Below are 19,246 nucleotides of genomic sequence, written 5' to 3' on the forward strand. Positions count from 1 at the left end.
ATTCTAGTGACTCACTCGGTGGGGGCAGGGCGCAGCCGGAAGTAGCTGGGGGGGGTCTCAGGGACCTAGACCAGCATCCTGTCTGCCACAGTGGCCAAGGCCGGGTGCCCCAAAATAGCTCCGGCGTCTGACTAGGAGAGGCCCGGGCGGGGCCGGAAGTAGCTTGGGGGCAGGAGGGGTCTGAAGACGGGGCAGGGCGCGACCAGAAGTGACCCTGGTGCCTCACTGAATGGGGTCCGGCCTCGGCCGGAAGTAGCTCGGGGTGGGGTCTCACTGAGTAGACTTCCGGCGAGGCCGGAAGTAGTCCTGGTGCTCAGACGCTGGAGTCCGGACTCGAGCCCCTTTGAGCGGCGCCCGGCTCATTGCTCGGCCGTGTTTTGCTGACGGTCCCCACGCCCCGTGCGCGTGCGCAGAAAGCGCAGAGACCTTGGGGCTGAGCGGATGGAGCCGGGGGGTGCGGAGCTCGCGCGGGCGCTGGAGCCGCTGAGGCAGCTCGGCGAGGTGCTGCGCGCGGCCCTGGCCCGGCTCCGAGGTGCGGCCGCGGGGCGGTGCGGGGGGGCGGGGGACGTTGATCCGGGGGAGGCGGCGGTGCCGGGGGGGCGGGCGGGGGGGGATCCGGGGGAGGCGGCGGTGCCGGGGGGGCGGGCGGGGGGGATCCGGGAGAGGCGGCGGTGCCCCGGGGGGCGGGCGGGGGGGATCCGGGGGAGGCGGCGGTGCCCCGGGGGGCGGGCGGGGGTGGATCCGGGGGAGGCGGCGGTGCCGGGGGGGCGGGCGGGAGGGGGATCCGGGGGAGGCGGCGGTGCCGGGGGGGCGGGCGGGAGGGGGATCCGGGGGAGGCGGCGGTGCCCCGGGGGGCGGGCGGGCGGAGGGGATCCGGGGGAGGCGGCGGTGCCCCGGGGGGCGGGCGGGCGGGGGGGGATCCGGGGGAGGCGGAGGTGCCGGGGGGGCGGGCGGGAGGGGGATCCGGGGGAGGCGGCGGTGCCCCGGGGGGCGGGCGGGCGGGGGGGGATCCGGGGGAGGCGGAGGTGCCGGGGGGGCGGGCGGGAGGGGGATCCGGGGGAGGCGGCGGTGCCGGGGGGGGCGGGCGGGAGGGGGATCCGGGGGAGGCGGCGGTGCCCCGGGGGGCGGGCGGGCGGAGGGGATCCGGGGGAGGCGGCGGTGCCCCGGGGGGCGGGCGGGCGGGGGGGGGATCCGGGGGAGGCGGCGGTGGCCCGGGGGGCGGGCGGGGAGGCGGCCCTTTCTGAGCGCCGCGCTGGTGTCTTTGCAGATGGGGAGTCGCGGGAGAGCAGTGAGGCCTTCGAGCAGCAGCGCTTCTGGGACACGCTGGGTAAGGGCCTGGTGTGGCGGGCGGGCCCAGGACTCCCAGCCCACACGCCCCGGGCTGCAGTGGAGGAGCCCAGCTGAAGAGCGGTGCGCTAAAGGGATCAATGTGGAAAAGAAACCGCCCAGGAGCTTCTGCTGGTCCGCCAGGGACCGCACCGGGGACCTCATGTTGTGCTGGCACTTGGTCCGCAAGCGCAAACGATTTCCCTCAGAACAGCTTCCAAAGGTTTTACGAGCCCTGCCCTCAGTATCGGATTGCACAATTAAAAAACATCATGGGGGTCTTAAGATGTTCACTCTTGGAGAAATTTACAAGTTGAATTTATGGCAGTGCTTTTGGGGTTTGCTAAATTCAGTCCCGTAATTGGGGAAGCCACTTCATTGCTTTTTCAGTTAATGGATATGAACCTGTCAGAGGATGATCATAGAGCTGGAAGAGACCTCAGGAGGTCATCAAGTCCAGCCCCGTGCCCAAAGCAGGACCAATCCCAACTAAATCAACCCAAAGCAGGAGGTGCTGGACTAAGTAGCTAAATTAAAAAGCAACATATTACAAAGCATCATACATCCAAGAGCTGAGAACAAATTTACCTGGATGTAGCTGAACTATTACTAAAACCAATAAAAATTGTATCCCTTTTTAAGAGGTGCTATGGTGATCCTGTGAGTTGCAGATCAGTGAGCCTTATTTCAGAATTTGGTTAAGAGGCTGAAACTATAATTAAAAAACATGGAACAATTTCCATACAGAAAAATAATGAGAATCAGTTACATCTTTGAAAACCTTTTGCCAAAATTCATGAAGCGAGAGGGAAAGTGCTGTCATGGATTGAACACTAGCTAAGAGACCAAGGAGAGGAGCAATAAATGACCAGTTTACCATATGGCATGTCTTGAGCAAAGAGTGCCCTGTGGGTCTTTATACTGAGAGTGGTAGGTGCTTTCTTTTTGTTAATGATCTGAAAATAGAAATGACCAGTGAAGTGGCAAATTTTATAGATGAGGCAAAATCAGAGAAGTCTTTGAGGGACTTCATAGGGATCTAACTAAGGTAAGTGAATGGGTAACGCTGAGTGATCTGTAGTATGGTAACAAGACAAAGTTAGTGATAGGCAAGGTTATGCATCTTGTAAGAACAATAAATCAGGTTTCAAATGAACTGCGGTTAGCCAGGAAAAAGACGTGCACCTTGTTTTGGACAGCGAAGCATAGCTTTGTACGCCATGTCTCACTGGGCAGAGCGTTCTGATGCATGGGACGGCATAGCAAATAGGACACTGAACATAGTGGTGCCCCCTCAGCAGCAGCAGCACCGTGTCTGTGCTAGGCACCCTGTCGCTAAAGAGTATAGGAGCAACAGAGGGAGTTCAGAGACGGGAGGCAAGACTGGCCCATAGAGAGTGCGCTATTTGAAGAGAATTCAAGTACTAGGACTGTTTAGTTTTGGAGATAAATGATGGGGGGAGGGGCAAACATGATAAACGTATTCCAAGCAACAGATGGGTGTGAGAAGGTGAATTAGGGATGTTTGATCATAAAAGGCATTATATTTAAAACTGAAGAGACTTTTTTAAATTGTTGGTATTTATGAATATTAATATTACAGGGCATCATCAGACGTTAACCAAATATTACTTTATTAAGTCTGAAGGCCAAATGGTATCTACACAATTGTTTTAAATATATTAGAAAAGCCTAAATAATAAGTAGTTTGTGACATCCAATACAGCAACACATATCCATACATTTAGGATGGATTAACTCAGAGACAGGCTAGATTAGAGGATAGTCCTCTTAACCTGGTTTTCCTCAGCATTATTGGATCAGATCTGGTAAAGAACCTTCGGATTCATAGCTCTCTCTCTATCGGGGTGGGGACCCTTTTTTGGGTCAAGGGCCACTTACCCACAAAAAACAAGTGTGTGGTCGGAGGGTGGGGAGGGGCGGGGGGGCTGCTGGGAAGCAGGCTTGAAGTGTGGGGGCTGGTAGGAGAGTGGGTGCAGGAGAAGAGTCAGGGTGGGAGGGCTAGATGGGAGGTAGGGTGCAGGAACGAAGTACGCATGGGAGGTCTGGGCAGAAGGAGAGTGCAGGGGCTACTTCCTCCCCCCACCAGGCACAACCCATGGGTTGGATCCGGGCTTGACTTGCTTGACTCCTGTCCACGAGGCTTGGGGCTCTCCCCTGCAGTGGGAAGTTGATGCTGGTGCTCCAGCCCTGCTGAGAGGGAGAAGACAGCTTCAGGTGGCTCCCCAATGTTGGGAGAAGCCCCAAGCCTTGGGGGGCAGATCCGGCCTCTGAGCCTTAGGTTCCCCACCTCTGCTTCATAGCCTTCAGCTAATTTGCTGAAGCAGTTTAACATTGATGCATTCCTTCCTCCATGATTTTCCTTTCTTGTTTCCTCCTTCCCTCCTTGCTTACCAACAGAACAGTGGGGAGGTTTATGCTTGTTTCTTCTAAGGCATTTTTGTCATCATATTGCAGTTTTTATTCTATTAACTGTTTTTGAACTCTCTCTCTCTCTCTCTCTCTCTCTATATATATATATAAATATAAAACATTCTAGTCTTGTAGCTTATTATTTTCAGTCTGTAGGGTTTTTTCTGAGTAGCTTGTTTTCTTACTAGCAAATATATAATTTTCTTTACTTTAATTCTTTAATTTCATAACTTTGTTTACAAATATTACAGAGTTTCTTGCCCTTCCCTGTCAAGCAGCTGGTCACATTGGAGCCAGGGGGTTGGGCTCACTGGGCCTGTATCTGTTCAGATCAGCAGCTTGTGCTCCTCTGAATTGCTTCCCTTTCCTTAAACTGAGTTTGTGAACTGGGAACAGATGGAGGCTTTATCTAGCAGGTGGGACAGATGGAGGAAAAGGAGCTGCATGACTGTCTGTCCTGGTATCTCTCGATTTGCCTGAAACCTTGCCTAATGGCCTGACTACATTAAATTGTTTCTTAGGCCAGACGTTCAAAGCAACATCCCAGGAAGCTACGAAGTTGAGTCTGGCATTCTCAAGGCCTCCGTTGCCTTCTTCAGAGGTGGGTTACATGCCCTGCATCAAGGAAGATCTCAAGGTTTCTCCCATGTAGCGGTCCCTTTGTGTGGCTCGTTCCCCTGAACTGGAGCAAAGTTTGGGTTAGAAGTAAAACAAATGGTTCTTCTCACTGATGTTTGTGGGATGTAATCCCACCCTTTCACTCTTCTTCAGGATGGCATGTGACCTCCCAGCCTGGGTGCATAGGGAGTTGTCAGAGCTGTTCATTGGCCGTTGAAGGTTTCAACCCAGGTTTTTATGGGAAAAGAGCCACGTAGTTCAGGGCAGTAGTATGAGTTCCTCCCTGCCAACCTGATACCACCAAAATGAGAGAGTCTTGGGGTGGGGAGAAGGCTCTCTGATGCCCAGAGTATGGGCAAAACAACGAGAATTTTTAAGGTGCCACAAGACTCAACAGATTTACTTGGGCATAAAACTGTGGGTAAAAACCATTTTGTCGGATGCAGCACTAGAGTATGGTGTGGCATCAGGCAGCTGAGCTCCAGACTGGGGCTTACTCTGTTATTACATTTCAAACAATTCTAAGTGTGTTGGACTATGGTCCTTCACCTTCTCCCATTGTTGACAGCAGCCTTTTTGACTCTCCTGCATCCACTAGCAGAATCTCCACCTGAGAGCAACAGAGTATAAGACAGTGATCTGCCTTTAGCTGGAGCTGGGGGATGTTAATAGGTTTGCAGTTGCACCTCTCTCATTCCTGATCCTTTTTGTTCACTGTTTTCAGGACTGTCAGAAACTGAGTGAAGGAATCCAGAATGCTGTCTTAGCAGCTGCCACTGCATATTACTGGCTTCCCAAGGACCAAGGTGAGGCAGTGAGAGCAAGTTTGTGCCAATTCTTCTTCCCTTCAGAAAGGAAATTTGACATTCCTTAGGGCCAAGTTTCAATAGGTAGAGCCAGAGGCAAGGACACTCCCATTCTCAGCTCTCTTACAGACTTGCAGTGTGGTTTTGAGTAAGTCAGTCTTGTGTCTGTCTCTCTCTCTCTCTCTCTCCATCTATAAACGGGGCTAAGGTAGGGAGCAGTGAATCTTAATTCACGTTTATCAAGTGTGTTGAGATCCTCGTGTGAAGGTGCTACAGGAGAGTGAGGATAGGTGAACAAAAGATTCATTTCGGAGGCACATCTGCTCAGGGTAGGCACGCTTTGTACAGAAGGCACAGATGTGTGGGGTTAGGGAGTTGAGAGGGGAAGAGCAGATGCCTGTTGGACTTTGTCTGTGTTTGAAATGGGGGAGGGGGACTGTGTTTCACTGTGATAGTATCAGGCTACATCATTCCTTGCTCAATCACATCTAGGTATTACTCTGCGGAAGATGGTGCGAGATGCCACTGCCAGGGTAGTGGAAGGAATGATTCAACTTACGGACGTGATTCTCAGTACTCAGCTGTCGAGGTAATACTGATCCATCAGGGCTCCCATGAAATGCCACAAGGTTAAATAAGCTGGGGAAAAAACCGAAAGCCCCATACACATGCTCTCATCCCCAACCAGTAACCGACTGGGCACCGAGAGCTGAATGTAGTTCTGCATGGGCAGGAAGGGGAGGCCTGGGAGAGGTCGGAGTGTTGTGAAGATGGTGGGAAGAATGTTTGTGTTGCTGTGTAACTTGTGCAATCTACATATCCCCCTGTCAGTGTTTACAGTTCCCAGCACCCTGAGGGACTCTCTCTTCTTTTTCAGTTTGTCTCAGGAGCAGCTAATATCCACTGGCAGCGTATGGGAGGCATGTGAACAGATTTCCCACCTGCCTCGAGGTGAGTGACATAGATACAAGGGCAGCAGAGTCCTGCACTCTCAACCGGAGTTGGGGATGTGGGCTTGACAGCACTTACCCCTCCTGACAGGGAGTGCCGCAGCTACTCTCTTGGAACGTGGCTCCTGCAGCAGAAATGGTACCCTTCCATGCTGAGGAGCCAGGTGGGGTTACCAGTGTGGTGACCTGGCAGTTCTCTGAAGGGGACTGATGCAGCCCGGGGGAGCCTAGAGGAGTGTGGTGGGTAAGATCTGTGAGGGCTGTACAGTCTCCTTTTGTGCTTCTCTCTCTGACCTCTGTGTGCAGATAACCAGGCAGCAGTCTTGTCAGCCATGACCATCTATCTGGGTGTGGTCAGGGATGCACTGGAAGAGATGGAGCAGGTGAGGAGGTCCCTTTATTTTGGCTGGGGATGGAACCCATTGCTAGGGAATTTCCTTCAGTGACATAATGAAACCGAGACGTGGATTCCTACTATGGGAGTGTTGCTATTTTTACAACTGATAGTCATTGCAATTGATTGTTGATCATTATATAGCGCATGACAAAGGGTTAGAATGCTCTTAGAGCAAAGTGGATATACGTGTCACCTAAGTGTCTAGAACGGTATGGCTGGCTTGTTAAAGACCCATATCAGTGGAGGATCTGGAAGAAAATCGGAACCCCAAAGGCTGCGGACTTGACACCCATTGATGGGCAACCTTTCCAGCAGCCTGAGTGTGGTTCTGCAGACAGAGGTGACGAGATTAGGATAAGAGTTGGCTTGGGAGGGATACAGGAGCTCTCACTTGCGAGTCTCAGAGAGAGAGAAAGGAAAACAAGGTGGTTCCTAGAGAGGTCTACATCCAGTATGGACAAGGTCTTCACTTCTGCTTGTCTGTGTAATCTAAGGATTTCCTGGTGCTGTGCTTCAGTTGAGTAAAAACTCCTTTGAAAAGGCTGCTAGGAGTTCCTGCAAATACTGGTCTAATGCACAGATTTCTGAATATTCGGAATGGTAATATACAAAAACCTGTAGGAGAACACCTCAATCTCCCTGAACACACACTAGCAGATTTAAAGGTAGCCATCCTGCAGCAAAAAAACTTCAGGACCAGACTTCAGAGAGAAACTTCTGAGCTGCAGTTCATGTGCAAATTTGACACCATCAGCTCAGGATTAAACAAAGACTGTGAATGGCTAGCCAATTACAAAAGCAGTTTCTCCTCTGTTGGTGTTCACACCTCCAGATCAGCTGCTAGAAGTGGGCCTCATCCTCCCTGATTAAATTTACCTCCTTATCTCTAGCCTGATTCTATTTATACCTGCCTCTGGAAATTTCCTCTACATGCATCTGATGAAGTGGGTCTTTAGAGTGCTGGAGCCCAAAGTTCCAAGGTATTGAGGCTGGGAGCATAAAGTATTGAGGCTCTGTGGCCTATCCTTGTGGACAGGAAGGACTCCCTGAGGGTCTGGCACGAGGAAGGAGTACCCACCAGGGACTGTTTAAAAGATGGGGGCATAGCACAGAGCCAGTAAATCTGTGACATTATCCAGATTGTCATAGATTCATAGAGTACTAGGACTGAAAGGGACCTCAAAGTCATCAAATTCAGTCCCCTGCCCTCATGGAAGGACCAAGCACTGTCTAGATCAGCCCTGATAAATGTCTGTCTAATGTGCTCTTAAATATCTCCTGTGATGGAGATTCCACAACCTCCCTAGGCAACTTATCCCAGTGTTTAACCACCCTGACCGGTAGGAAGTTCTTCCTAATGTCCAACCTCAACCCCCCTTGCTACAATTTAAGCCCATTGCTTCTTGTCCTATCCTCAGAGACCAAGGAAAATAATTTTTCTTTCTCCTTCCTGAGACACCCTTTTAGATACTTGAAAACCACTATCATGTCCCCTCTCAGTCTTCTCTCTTCTAAACTAAACAAGCCCAGTTATTTGTCTTCCCTCATAGCCCCAGGCCCGTTAGAATCACTGAGTCCCCCCCGGAAACTGCTCCTCCCCACCCCCCCAAACGGCCTGGCAGGGCACTAGCTCCTGGGATTGGTGGCAACACATGCATGCCACTAAAAGTCAGGCAGTGCAGCTGCTGTTTATCAGTTCTTGCTGACAAAATAATGCCACTCCCAAATGAGTGACATTCACAGTGTCATCAGGAGAGCAGATACTAATCACATTGGTACTTGCCACCGTAAAAGTTTTGTCTTGGGAGGTGAGGGGTAACACCTCTGAAGGACTTAGGCTTTGTCATTCAGTGGCCAATGTAGACGTGCCAGGCCTGCTGACAGACAACTCAGCTGCAGCAGCCTGAAAATTGCAGATAATAATCCCATGTACCTGAGCCATCATTGGGCCAGTTCATGCTTGATATTTAGACAAATGTCTTCAGTGTAATAGTTGAAGACACTATTACAGTATCCTAGCCAGGTAAATCACCAGCTAAGGAGAACTATTTATTATCAGTGTGCATCTCGAGTTAATTCATTGGGTCTTCCACAGGAACATGCAGAGTCTCAATTATAACATAAGAACGGCCGTACTGGGTCAGACCAAAGGTCCTTCTAGCCCAGTGTCCTGTCTACCGACAGTGGCCAGCACCAGGTACCCCAGAGAGGGTGGACCAAACACCATGATCAAGCGATTAGTCTCCTGCCATCCCTCTCCAGCCTCTGACAGACAGAGGCCAAAGACACCATTTTATCCCCTGGCTAATAGCCTTTTATGGACCTAACCTCATTGAATTTATCCAGCTTCTCTTTAAACTCTATTATAGTCCTAGCCTTCACAGCCTCCTCTGGCAAGGAGTTCCACAGGCTGACTACACGCTGTGTGAAGAAGAACTTTCTTTTATTCGTTTTAAACCTGCTACCCATTAATTTCATTTGGTGTCCTCTAGTTCTTCTATTTAGGGAACTAATAAATAACTTTTCTTTATCGGCCCTCTCCACACCACTCATGATTTTATAGACCTCTATCATATCCCCCCTCAGTCTCCTCTTTTCTAAACTGAAAAGTCCCAGTCGCTTTAACCTCTCAGATGGGACCCGTTCCAAACCCCTAATCATTTTAGTTGCCCTTTTCTGAACCTTTTCCAAGGCCAAAATATCTTTTTTGAGGTGAGGAGACCACATCTGTACACAGTATTCAAGATGTGGGCATACCATAGTTTTATACTATCATAATACAGGATTTCTTTTACTTACTATAGCTATAGAGGAAAGTGGAATGTGTCTTCTGCACTGTATTGGGAAGAGTAACCAGAAATGGGTACTATTAATGACACATGTAATTTATGGCAAAATCACAGGAAGCTTATGCTAAGCTGGTAAATAATGTTTGTTCCAGTCAGTACTGGGAAATGAAGAGTGCATCTGACAACAGTTTTAGTTGCATTTAGTAGTAAAACTGTTACTGTCAGTAGTTTCACAGAGAGCTCCAAGCAACTAATAATTTCAGATGAAGAATGTTTCAAGGAAGAATACAAAGGAAGAGTTGCACAGCATTGCTGTGACCTGTTCTTTATTGTTACTATTAGCACAACCAGCAGCTTCTCGTTTCTGGTTCAAAATGAGACAACTTTAACCCTCACCCAACACTCCTTTTAAAGCTATGAGTAACACAGAGATGTGTTTATTTTACATGAACCTTTGCTTTGTGCAATATTGAAGAATGTTTAGATTTTCCATATTCCAGTGCTGCTGATTACTACCGCAAATATCTTTCTTTCTATTTTTAAAGATTAATTTGAGTACAAGTATGGAAGAATGAAGTCTAATATCAAGTACATTAAGCATACCACCAACAGCTGTAAAAACACTACATTTTAGTCTTCAAGGGCTGTTCAAAACACTGATTCCATTTCTAATGCATAAGAATATAAATTTACAAACAGAGTAAGCTCCAAAACTAGAGCTGTAGTAAAACAGCTTCCCAAAAGGTTATTTTGTGTTCATCTGTTCTTTTTTTTAAAAGAAGTGTAAACATTTATTCACATACCTGTTTTCTCACTATTGCTGATTTACAGTTGCGTGAGAGCAGAATCAGTCCCACTCAAGACTGAAGAAATGTTGATTTTGCTCTCACATTATCTTAGTCGTCTTTTCTACCCTCCTACCTCCACCCCAGTGTTTGAGCCACACAGCCCTGGCCCAGCTGCCCACCAGCCATGCAGCCGCTGCCTCAACCCATGGCAGCAGCTGCCCGCTAGTCCGTGGCCCCAAGCCCTGACTGTGGCTGCAATGCGGCCCCAGCTGTGGGAGCAGCCATGCCACCTACCTTCTATATCTAGCAGCAATGTGAGTGCTGTTGCACAGCTATGTGAAGGAGGTGGGCAGGCTTAGAATTTTTTGTGAGTGGCCGTGCAGATGTGCATCTTCAAGGGAACACTGTTGGCAACCCATCTCAGCTTGTTATTATTTGTTCTTTACAAATCCATGATGTTTGTAGAGGAATTCCTTAATTATTTGCTCCATTCTCTTCCCTAGCACAGAAGTTAAGCTGACTGATCTGTAGTTGCCAGAGTTGTTCTTATTTCCTTTATTAGAGGTGGGCGCTGTATCATGTGTTATACCTTTCCCAGTCTTCTTGAATCTCTCCTGAGTTCCGTGACTTTTCAAAGATGAGGGCTAATGGCTCAGATACCTCCTCTATCATTTCCTTGAATATTCTAGGATGCATTTCATCAGGCCCTTGTGATGAGAAGACATGTAACTTCTCTAACTAATTTTTAACTTCGTCTTTTCCTATTATAATTTCTACCTCGTTTCTACTAGCATTCACTATATTAGGCATCCAGTCATCACCAACCTTGGTGAAAACCAAAACAAGGAAGTCGTTAAGCACCTCTGTCATTTCCATATTTATTGTTAAGCACCTCTGTCATTTCCATATTTATTCCCTCTTGATTGAGCAATGGGCCTACCCTGACCTTGGTCTTCCTCTTCTACTATTTTCTTATTACCCTTTATGTCCCTAGCTTGATTGAACTCATTTTGTGTCTTCGTCTTTCTAATTTTGCCCCCTACATACTTTCATTATTTGCTTACATTCATTCTTTATACTTTGACCTAATTTTCACTTTTTATCTAAAAATAAAAAGGAGTTGTAAAATCTTCAGATTAAGCCAAGGCGGTCTCTTGCCATACTTTCTGCCTTTCCTGTGTTTGCTTGCTCTTGGGCCCTTAATGATGTCCCTTTAAAAAAATTGCCAACTGTCTTGAATTGTTTTTCCTTTCAGACTTGTTTCCCATGGGACCTTACCCACCAGCTCTCTGAGGTTACTAAAATCTGCTGAAATCTACTGTCTACATTTTGCTGTTCTCCCTTCTACCATTCTCTGATTTCATGGTCACTTTCACCTAAGCTCCCTTCCACTTTCAAATTCTCAATCTGTTCTTCCCTATTTGTTAAAATCACATGTAGAACAGCTTCCCCCAGGAGCTTTCTGAACCTTCTGAAATCAAAAATTTCTCCAATGCAGTCCAAGAACTTGTTGGATAATCTGTGCCCTGCTGTTAGTTTCCCAAGAGATGTCTGGATAGTTGAAGTCCCCCATCACCGCCAAATTGTGCACAGTTTAACAAAAGCCTCATCTACCTCTTTGCCTGGGTAGGTGGTCTGTAGTGGACTCCTATCATGACATCACCCTTGGGTTTTTTTTACCCCTTTTAAGCTAAACCAGAGACTGTCAACTAGAGTGTGTCCTACATTCATCTCCATCTCAGTCCCAGTGTATACACTGTTGATATATAAGGCAACACCGCCTCCCTTTCTCCTTTCCTATCCTTCTATGCCAATGTTCCAATCATGTTATCCCACCAAGTCTCTTTGATCCCAACTACGTCCTAATGGTATTTATTTACTAGCACTTAAGGTCTTTCTGTGTATACCCCGTACTTCCTGCATTTCTATACAGACAACTAAGTTATTGATTTGATTTTGTCCCTCCTTTACCTCTGTTATAGCCCATGCTCCCTCCCGTTTCTGACCCATCTCCCAGTCTCCATGTGGGCTTGTTGAGTGCATGGACCTTGTTGAGTGTTGAAACCTCAATCTAGTTCCACTATCTAGTATGTGACTTGTGCGATGCCTGGGCCTTGTGTTGTCTTAGCACAGCTTAGTTTGCTGGTGTGGGGTTGGAGAAGGGGTGCCTGCGAGGCACTTGCTCATCAGTGCTTTGGATGTTCCTGAGGAATTGATTTTTTTAAGCCAGTTTCCTAAGCAGAAAAGATCTCGTGTCAACTCCATCTGCCCTGAAGACATTCTAGGGCAACATGGCAAAGTATGTAAGCTGGCTTCAGGTACTGTTTGCCTCATGGGCGCTGTGGGAATAGGTGGTGGGCTCTTGATTTCCAAACCTGTGTTTAAGGCTCAGGGGGAAGATCAGGACCCCTTTGGTGACATCCTGGAGGATGAGGAACTGGGCTCTCGGGGCAACAGGGATACTTATTGGTCTGAGGCTGACCGGAAGCTACTTGGCCCCTGCATGGGGCTCATGAAGGCCTCCAAAGCCTGCCTGAAGAAGCTCTTGGGTGCAGTGAAGGTTCATGGCAAAGCAGACACCTCGGAACAGGTGGCTCAGCTAGATGATCTTGCAGACATTACCAATGAGATCAGCCCCAGGTGAGTCTGTCCCTTGCCCCCTCCATGCTGTCTGTGCTCCTGTGGAACTGCATTTGCAGGGGTTTTCCCCCCGCACTCATGATAGGGGTAGGGCCCTTGTGCGAGTGGTGCTGTGGGAGAGCCTGTAGGAGAGGGGCATTGACAGGCCCAGGGTAGCTGTGATGGGGGATTTGCAGTCACCGAGGAGTGGGACAGATGTGCGACTATACCTGTTAGATACAGCTGCTGCTGGTTTCCTGCTGCGTTCGTATATCCTGACTCAGTCGCACAGTTAACATGATCGCCTTTGCCTGTCCACTGGCTGGGCTGACTGCTAGGCTGCCTTGCTCATACAGAAACCTCTGTGTTCTTCCTTAGCATTGATGAGCTGGCGCTGAGCATGTATCCGCCCGTGACCCAGCTGGCTGTGCGACTCAACGTAAGTATGTGCCACTCTCCAGCTCTCAAGCAGGGGGCGTCAGCCTGGCTCCTGCTGGCAGCAGAGGAAATAGAAGTGGGAGCTAGCATCTCTCGGGACAGGTAGTTATTGGGCACAGAGACTGCGTGTGTTCTGTTGGGTCTGAGCAAGCTTGTCTCTGCTGTTCCTTCTTCCCCAGGGTCGTAAGCCCACCAGGAAGGAGAGGGTGTGTGACCTGTGCTGGCACCGCTATCTTGTCACAGCTGTGTGACCCAGAGGTGTTTGGGGGCTGCTGGAGCCCAGGGCACAGAGACCTGACGCTGGCAGCACAGAGCTTTCAGGGTCACCTCCCATGCTTGGTACAAGGTGTCTCCTCCCATCGTCCACTCCCCAGTTACGATAGGGTGCCTCCGAAGATAGTGGATTCCTGCCTGTGTCCTCAGTTTCCCACAACACCACTGGGGCTGCACTTGCCACATCAGCTCCAATGTTTTCCCTTTTGCTTCCCTCTAGGCTGCCAAACTGGCCTCTGTGCTGAAGAAGGTCCTAGAAATCACAAAGTGAGTATGGCCTGTGGGACTTTAAGAGCTCGTTCGAGGGGGGGCATTTTCCCTACCCAGAGCTGCCCTCTGTCTGGACACTATGGAGGAGCGCTGCCAGAGGTGACTCAGCCTGGGCTCCCCAGAGGCTTGTGGAGAGCAAACGTGTACCTTTGGGGTTCCCCTCTTGGCAGCAAAGGGCCTGACAGTTGTGGGGAGGGGTGATATGGGAGCTCCATTGAGTGGAGGGCCAGAAGGGGCCATTGTGATCATCTAGTCGAGTTGATCGCCAGCTGATCAAGAACGATAACTGGTCGATCCTGAGGAGTGTCTGTCGATCACTCTGCACTCAGAGGGCTTCCTACTTGCTCTGGCCCCACCTGTCGGCCCTGTTCTTGGGAGCGGCCAGTGTGGCCCCTCTTCCCCCTGTGTGCGTGTATGTGGAGTGGGGGAACAGGAGTCTTGGTGTGCTGCTCCTGCCTGCAAGCATCACCTCCCACAACTGCCATTGGCTGGCAGCAGGGAACTGTGGCCAATGGGAGCTGACAGGGAGGTTCCCGAGAGGGGCCGCACACAGCCATGTGCACCCAGGGCAACAGGTGCGTCGGCCCCTTCTGGGAGTGGTGTGGGGCTGGGGCAGGCAGGGAGCCTGCTTCAGCCTCGATGCACCACTGACCTGGACCTATCCATGGAAGTGCCACCACGTGAGAGACCACTCCCCTGTCCCCTCTTGGAGCCAGCACCCCATATCCCCTCCTCAGCCCCAGCCCTGGCCCCACCTTCCAGAGCCAGCACCCCCCTAGCCTTGAGCTCCATCCCAGAACCACCACCTCGCACCCCCTCCTGTGTCCCAGCCCTCACTCCCTCCTAGAGACAGCACCTCCTGTCCCAACCCTGACTGCCTCTTGGAGCCAGCGCACAAACCCCTGCTGTGCACCCTCAGCTCCCTCCTGTGTCCCAGGTACCTGCCCCAGCCCTGACCCCCTCCTAGAGACAGCACCCCCCATATCCCCTCTTACTCCTCAGGCCCCGGTCCTGACCCCCTTCCCAGAGCCGGCACTCATCATCCCTTTGACACCTCAACCCCCTGTCCCAGCGCCCAGATTCCTTCCTGCACCCTGCACACACTCCCTCCCTCTTCCCAAACCCTGGGAAAATGAGTGTATGTTGGGGATGGCACCTGGGGATTGGGGGAATGGAGTGAGCAGGGTGGGGTTTTGGGCTAGGGACGGGGGCTGGGGGTAGAAACATGAGGATCTTATGCAAAAGGGGTCTTTTTGGAACAAAAAGGACCCGTCAACCCTGCTTGTTTTTGCGCAAAAAGCATTGGCAGACAATATGCAAATGCCAGTGCGACATGCTAATGAGCGCTTTGTTAGCGTCCGCTCTGCCGGAGACCTAGCCTGAGTGAGGCGTGGACGTGGGTGAGGGCAGAGAAGATTGTCTCCCCTACACTCTCCCCACACCGCACATGCAGACCAGCACAGAACAAAGAATGTTCCCTGGCAGACTGGTGAGGCAAAGGATGGGTGTGCATGTCGCTGTTGTCCCACCAGTCCTTGGTGAGGGTGGGCAGGGAGTGTACACAGCTCCCTCCCAGACAAGGGCACTGGGAGGCTGCCGAGACCTTGCCTTTGTAACCCTGTGGTAGTCTAGCAATTCATGACCTGAACCTGTGGAGATTGGCACACTGTTGTCTGGAGGTGCCTAGTTTTACAGCACTGCAAAGTTGTTCTAATGTCTCCCCCCTTTCTACAGGGCAAGCCACGTGTGCCCCCTATCGGAGGAAGGCTGGGTTCAGTTTCTCACTGATGCAGTAGATCACAACATGGACAAAATTAAGGACTTCACACAGAGTGAACTTTAATGCTTCTGTGCCCCCATGTGGTGCGGCAGGGTCTCGGTGCGTATGGTCATTTCCTGACCACAGGGAAAGTGATGGTGTTGGCATTCGAGGGAGGAGCTTTTCCAGCCTGGAAGAACTTTGCCAATTCCAAGTTTGACTTGCATGTCGTCTTTGGCAGTTGCAGCACTGTGTTTCCTGGGACAATGAGAAGTTGCATCTTGATATTGCGAACATGCCTTGCCACCTCTGGCTTGGCTCTAGGGTGCCTTACTGGGCAGAAAGAGCAATAAAATGACACTGGGTTCGTGTCATGGCTTTGTTCTGCGGAAGGGGGAGGGTTTTGCTACCTTCATGGACCCATGGAGAGTACAGTTTCTCCTGCCAGCCTGAGAATGTAGGGTGTGGTGCCCTCGCTTCCCTTGGAATCATGGGAAAGGAATAGGGGAACTTGCTCCCTTCCAGTGTGGGTACAGGGAAAGGGTTCCCTGGCCCTGTGGGCATAGCGCTGCGCTTGGGAGAAGCATCATCTGCCTCTTAAAATCCCAGGCTGATGGTCTCTCTTCTTGATAGCTGAGGCTCCCTGATACCAGAGGGGTGGGCATGGCATAAAGGTACAGTGAGAAATCAGTGCTTAGCTGGGATGGTTTTGCCTTCCTCAGAAGCAGCTGGTTCAGCTTACTGGACTTGGGGAATGTTGGGCTAGATCTGTGTTGGGCTGAGAACAAGAGACAACATTTAACAGGGCTTAAATGGGAATGTTGTTGACTCCTGTGTAGCTCCACCTTCCAGCATAAACTCCCCTCCCTGCAGAGAACCCACCTCAGGCCAGGGCAGAGACTGGGGTCGGAGGCAGGACAGGAGCGTCTGCGTTACACTAGGATCTAGCAGCCACAGTGTTGAAGCTCCTGTAGCCCTTCAGAGTCTGGCTGCAGTTGGATGCATGGTGAGTTTTCTGGACCCAGCCTTGGTAGCGTGCAAGGCGAGGTAAATGCAGCAAGAGCCTACAGAGCCTATATACAGAGCCTACTGCTAGGCAAGAGGAGGAGATAATCTAGGCAAGCAGCTGTTTGATTTGTTCTTCGTTCTTAGGGACTGGAGGCCATTAGACAGGCACCAGTATGGAGTAAGAGGAGGAATTGTGATCCCGTAGCACTGGGGAAGGGCCTGGGATCTCTAAGCGGGGGGGAGGCAAAGTCAAAGGGAATGAAAAGTCAGCTGAGGTACCTGTAACCTGTTCTCTGCCCTGTGCATCCACCATTCATGGGTGGGGATTATTTGCCATGCCAGCAATAGACATTTAGTAAACTGCGCCTCCTCCTCTGGGAGGCTCCTGAGCTCTTCAGGACAGCCTGGGGTGTGTGAAGACTCTTCCAAGAGCAGATCCACCCAATAAAGACACGGACACTTAAGAAGAGCTCAGTCATCTTTTGGTGCCTGGCCCTGTATCCTCCTTGGGATGAAACTGCTTACAGGAACTTTCAGGGGCCTCTGAAGAGCTGCTAAGATCTGGCGGCCAGGCTCAGAGGACTGCCACTGGCTGAGCAAAACCTGTTGTGTCTCGTACAGGACGGTCTGTAGCAATACTCTGTGAAAGGCGGCACTGTCTGGGACAGCTGCCACATGGGGGAAAGCCCCCTTCATGCCTGGGCATGGGAGCTTTCTGCAGACTCAGAAGTAGGCTTTTCTCTTACCCAGCAGAGAAGCGGGGATTTGCTGTATTGCTGAGGATTGGTGACACTCCACACGGCTGCCTCGGAGTGATCGCTCGAAATGTCCCTGTCAGCGTCACAAGCCTTGGCTGAACAAACAGCTGGAACCTGCTCCCTTTCCCATGCTGAATAACAGCTCCTCTCAGTTCCTCAGTGAGAACAGCTGAATGTAGTAGTTGTTTCCTCAGTGTTGGATTTATGTGCATCTCTCTCATCTTCACATTCATGGTGACACTCGTAGGACTGGAAGAGACCTCGAGAAGTCATCTAGTTCAGTCCTCTATGCTTATTGCAGAACTAAGAATGATCTGGACCAGGGTGGGCACGCTAAGGCCTGTGGGCCTCATTCGGCTCATCAGGGCTTTTAATTAGGCCTTCAGGATTACCAGTCTGGCAGCGCAGTGGGGCTAAGCAGGCTCCCTGTCTGCCATGGCCCTGGCTGCTCCCTGAAGCCACTGGGCAGGGGAGGGGGGCAGAGGGAAGGCCCTGGGCAGAGAATGGGGAACTGCAGCCAGTGGATGCTGTGGGGCAGTGCATGCAGGTGAGGGCAGTGCCACTTCCCGGAGCAGCACATGGGCAAGGGAAGGGGGTGGTACCTGCCTTAGATCTGTTGTAATGTTGGCCAGGAGCCTGCACAATGAACCCCTTCCTCATCCCAACGCACCTGCTCTGAGCCCCTCCTGCGCTGCAACCCTCTGCCCCATCCCTACATTCATGGCCTGACAGGAAGTTGTCTGTCATGCTCTTTAAAACCTCTGGTAGGGATTCCATATGCTCCCTAGGCAATTGAACTGCCTTGACAGTTACCAAGCTGTTTCTAACGTCCAACTTAGCTGCAATTTAACCCCATTACTTCTTATCTTAACTCTAACCCTAATTTTGCTTTCTTCTCCTTTTATGTACTTGAAAGCTGCTATGTCCTCTCTGTCTTCTCTTTTCCAGGCTAACCAAACCCAATTCTTTCAATAGGTCATGTTTTCTAGAGACGCTCGAGAGGTGAGTAATAAAAATGTTGCTCTTCTCTGGACCTTCTCTGATTTTTTTCCTCATCTTTCCTGAAATGTGCCCAGAACTGGATACAATACTACCTCTGAGGCTTAGTTAGTGCAGAGTAAAGTGGAAAAATTATTTCTCATGTCTGTCTATGCTTGGAGTTTAGGTGGAACTAAATCGTGTTAGGATGAATTTCTGAACAATGAGTTCACACCACCAAGCCCATTCTGTAGACTTTAAGGGCTGTGAAAATCTATTTTGGTACTCCTGCTTTTCACAAAGTGTAGTGCTAAATTCGACCTTGCATGGGCGACTTCATGGCAGTGCAGATGCAGTGCTGTGAAAGTTGCCTCCAGGAGGTGTCCCCCAGTGCCCTGTGATGACTGGTCTGGCCACAACTTTTAACTCTCCTGCTCTCCAGGTGAACAGAAAAAGCCCTGGGAAAATCTGAATCTCATTTCCTGTGTGGCCAGCATGGCGAGCAGACCTCGAACCATGCAACACACCTCGGCAGCCCATCTGAACAGGAATGCCTAGGGTTGCAGATGAGCATCAGCATGGAGTGTGCAAGTACCTGCGAGTCCCAGTAAAAAACTACAGTATCAGAGAGAGAAACATTCTGAAAGAGTTCAGCACTGCAATGTGAAAAGAACTGGAATTCACTTATCTTTATTCAGCCAAGCTGATAGTATTAAATTTATATTACCTGGCTAGTGCGCTGGAAAAGCAATTTCTCCTGCCTTTGGAATTTGCATTTACAAATCAAAAGCTATGAATGGGGGACATGCGGCTGGACGCAATTAGCGTTATTAACAATGGTCCTGCAATTGACAGGTAACTGCTTTTGCTGTTAAATGTACTTTGGATTTTGTAATTTCCACGCCATCATCTGATGAAGTAGGTTTTGCCCGCAAAAGCTCATGACCTATATGCATTAGGCTACTTCTACACTTGCAAGTTTTGGTGATGAAAGTGCTTTTGACAGGCAAAAATTGCCAAGATGGAAAACTCGCCA

General features: G+C 50.3%; 1 protein-coding gene across 2 annotated transcripts; it reads left to right on the forward strand.

Moving 5' to 3' along the window:
- Positions 1-58: 58 nt before the first annotated feature.
- Positions 59-15,837, forward strand: CCNDBP1 (cyclin D1 binding protein 1). Of its 2 annotated transcripts, none has more exons than XM_075917723.2 (11): positions 59-532; positions 1,268-1,327; positions 4,281-4,360; positions 5,102-5,183; positions 5,676-5,772; positions 6,061-6,134; positions 6,440-6,516; positions 12,500-12,747; positions 13,105-13,165; positions 13,658-13,704; positions 15,442-15,837. In XM_075917723.2, the coding sequence occupies exons 1-11, from the start codon at positions 442-444 to the stop codon at positions 15,548-15,550; spliced, it is 1,026 nt and encodes a 341-aa protein (XP_075773838.1). In that variant the 5' UTR covers positions 59-441; the 3' UTR covers positions 15,551-15,837. The 2 variants fall into 2 exon arrangements, with proteins under 2 accessions (XP_075773838.1, XP_075773837.1); XM_075917722.2 differs by having other exon boundaries at positions 63-532; positions 12,494-12,747.
- The last annotated feature ends 3,409 nt before the right edge of the window (positions 15,838-19,246 follow it).

Source organism: Pelodiscus sinensis, chromosome 17 (assembly GCF_052426305.1).
Source record: "Pelodiscus sinensis isolate ZL-2025 chromosome 17, ASM5242630v1, whole genome shotgun sequence".
NCBI classification, from domain to species: Eukaryota; Metazoa; Chordata; order Testudines; family Trionychidae; genus Pelodiscus; species Pelodiscus sinensis.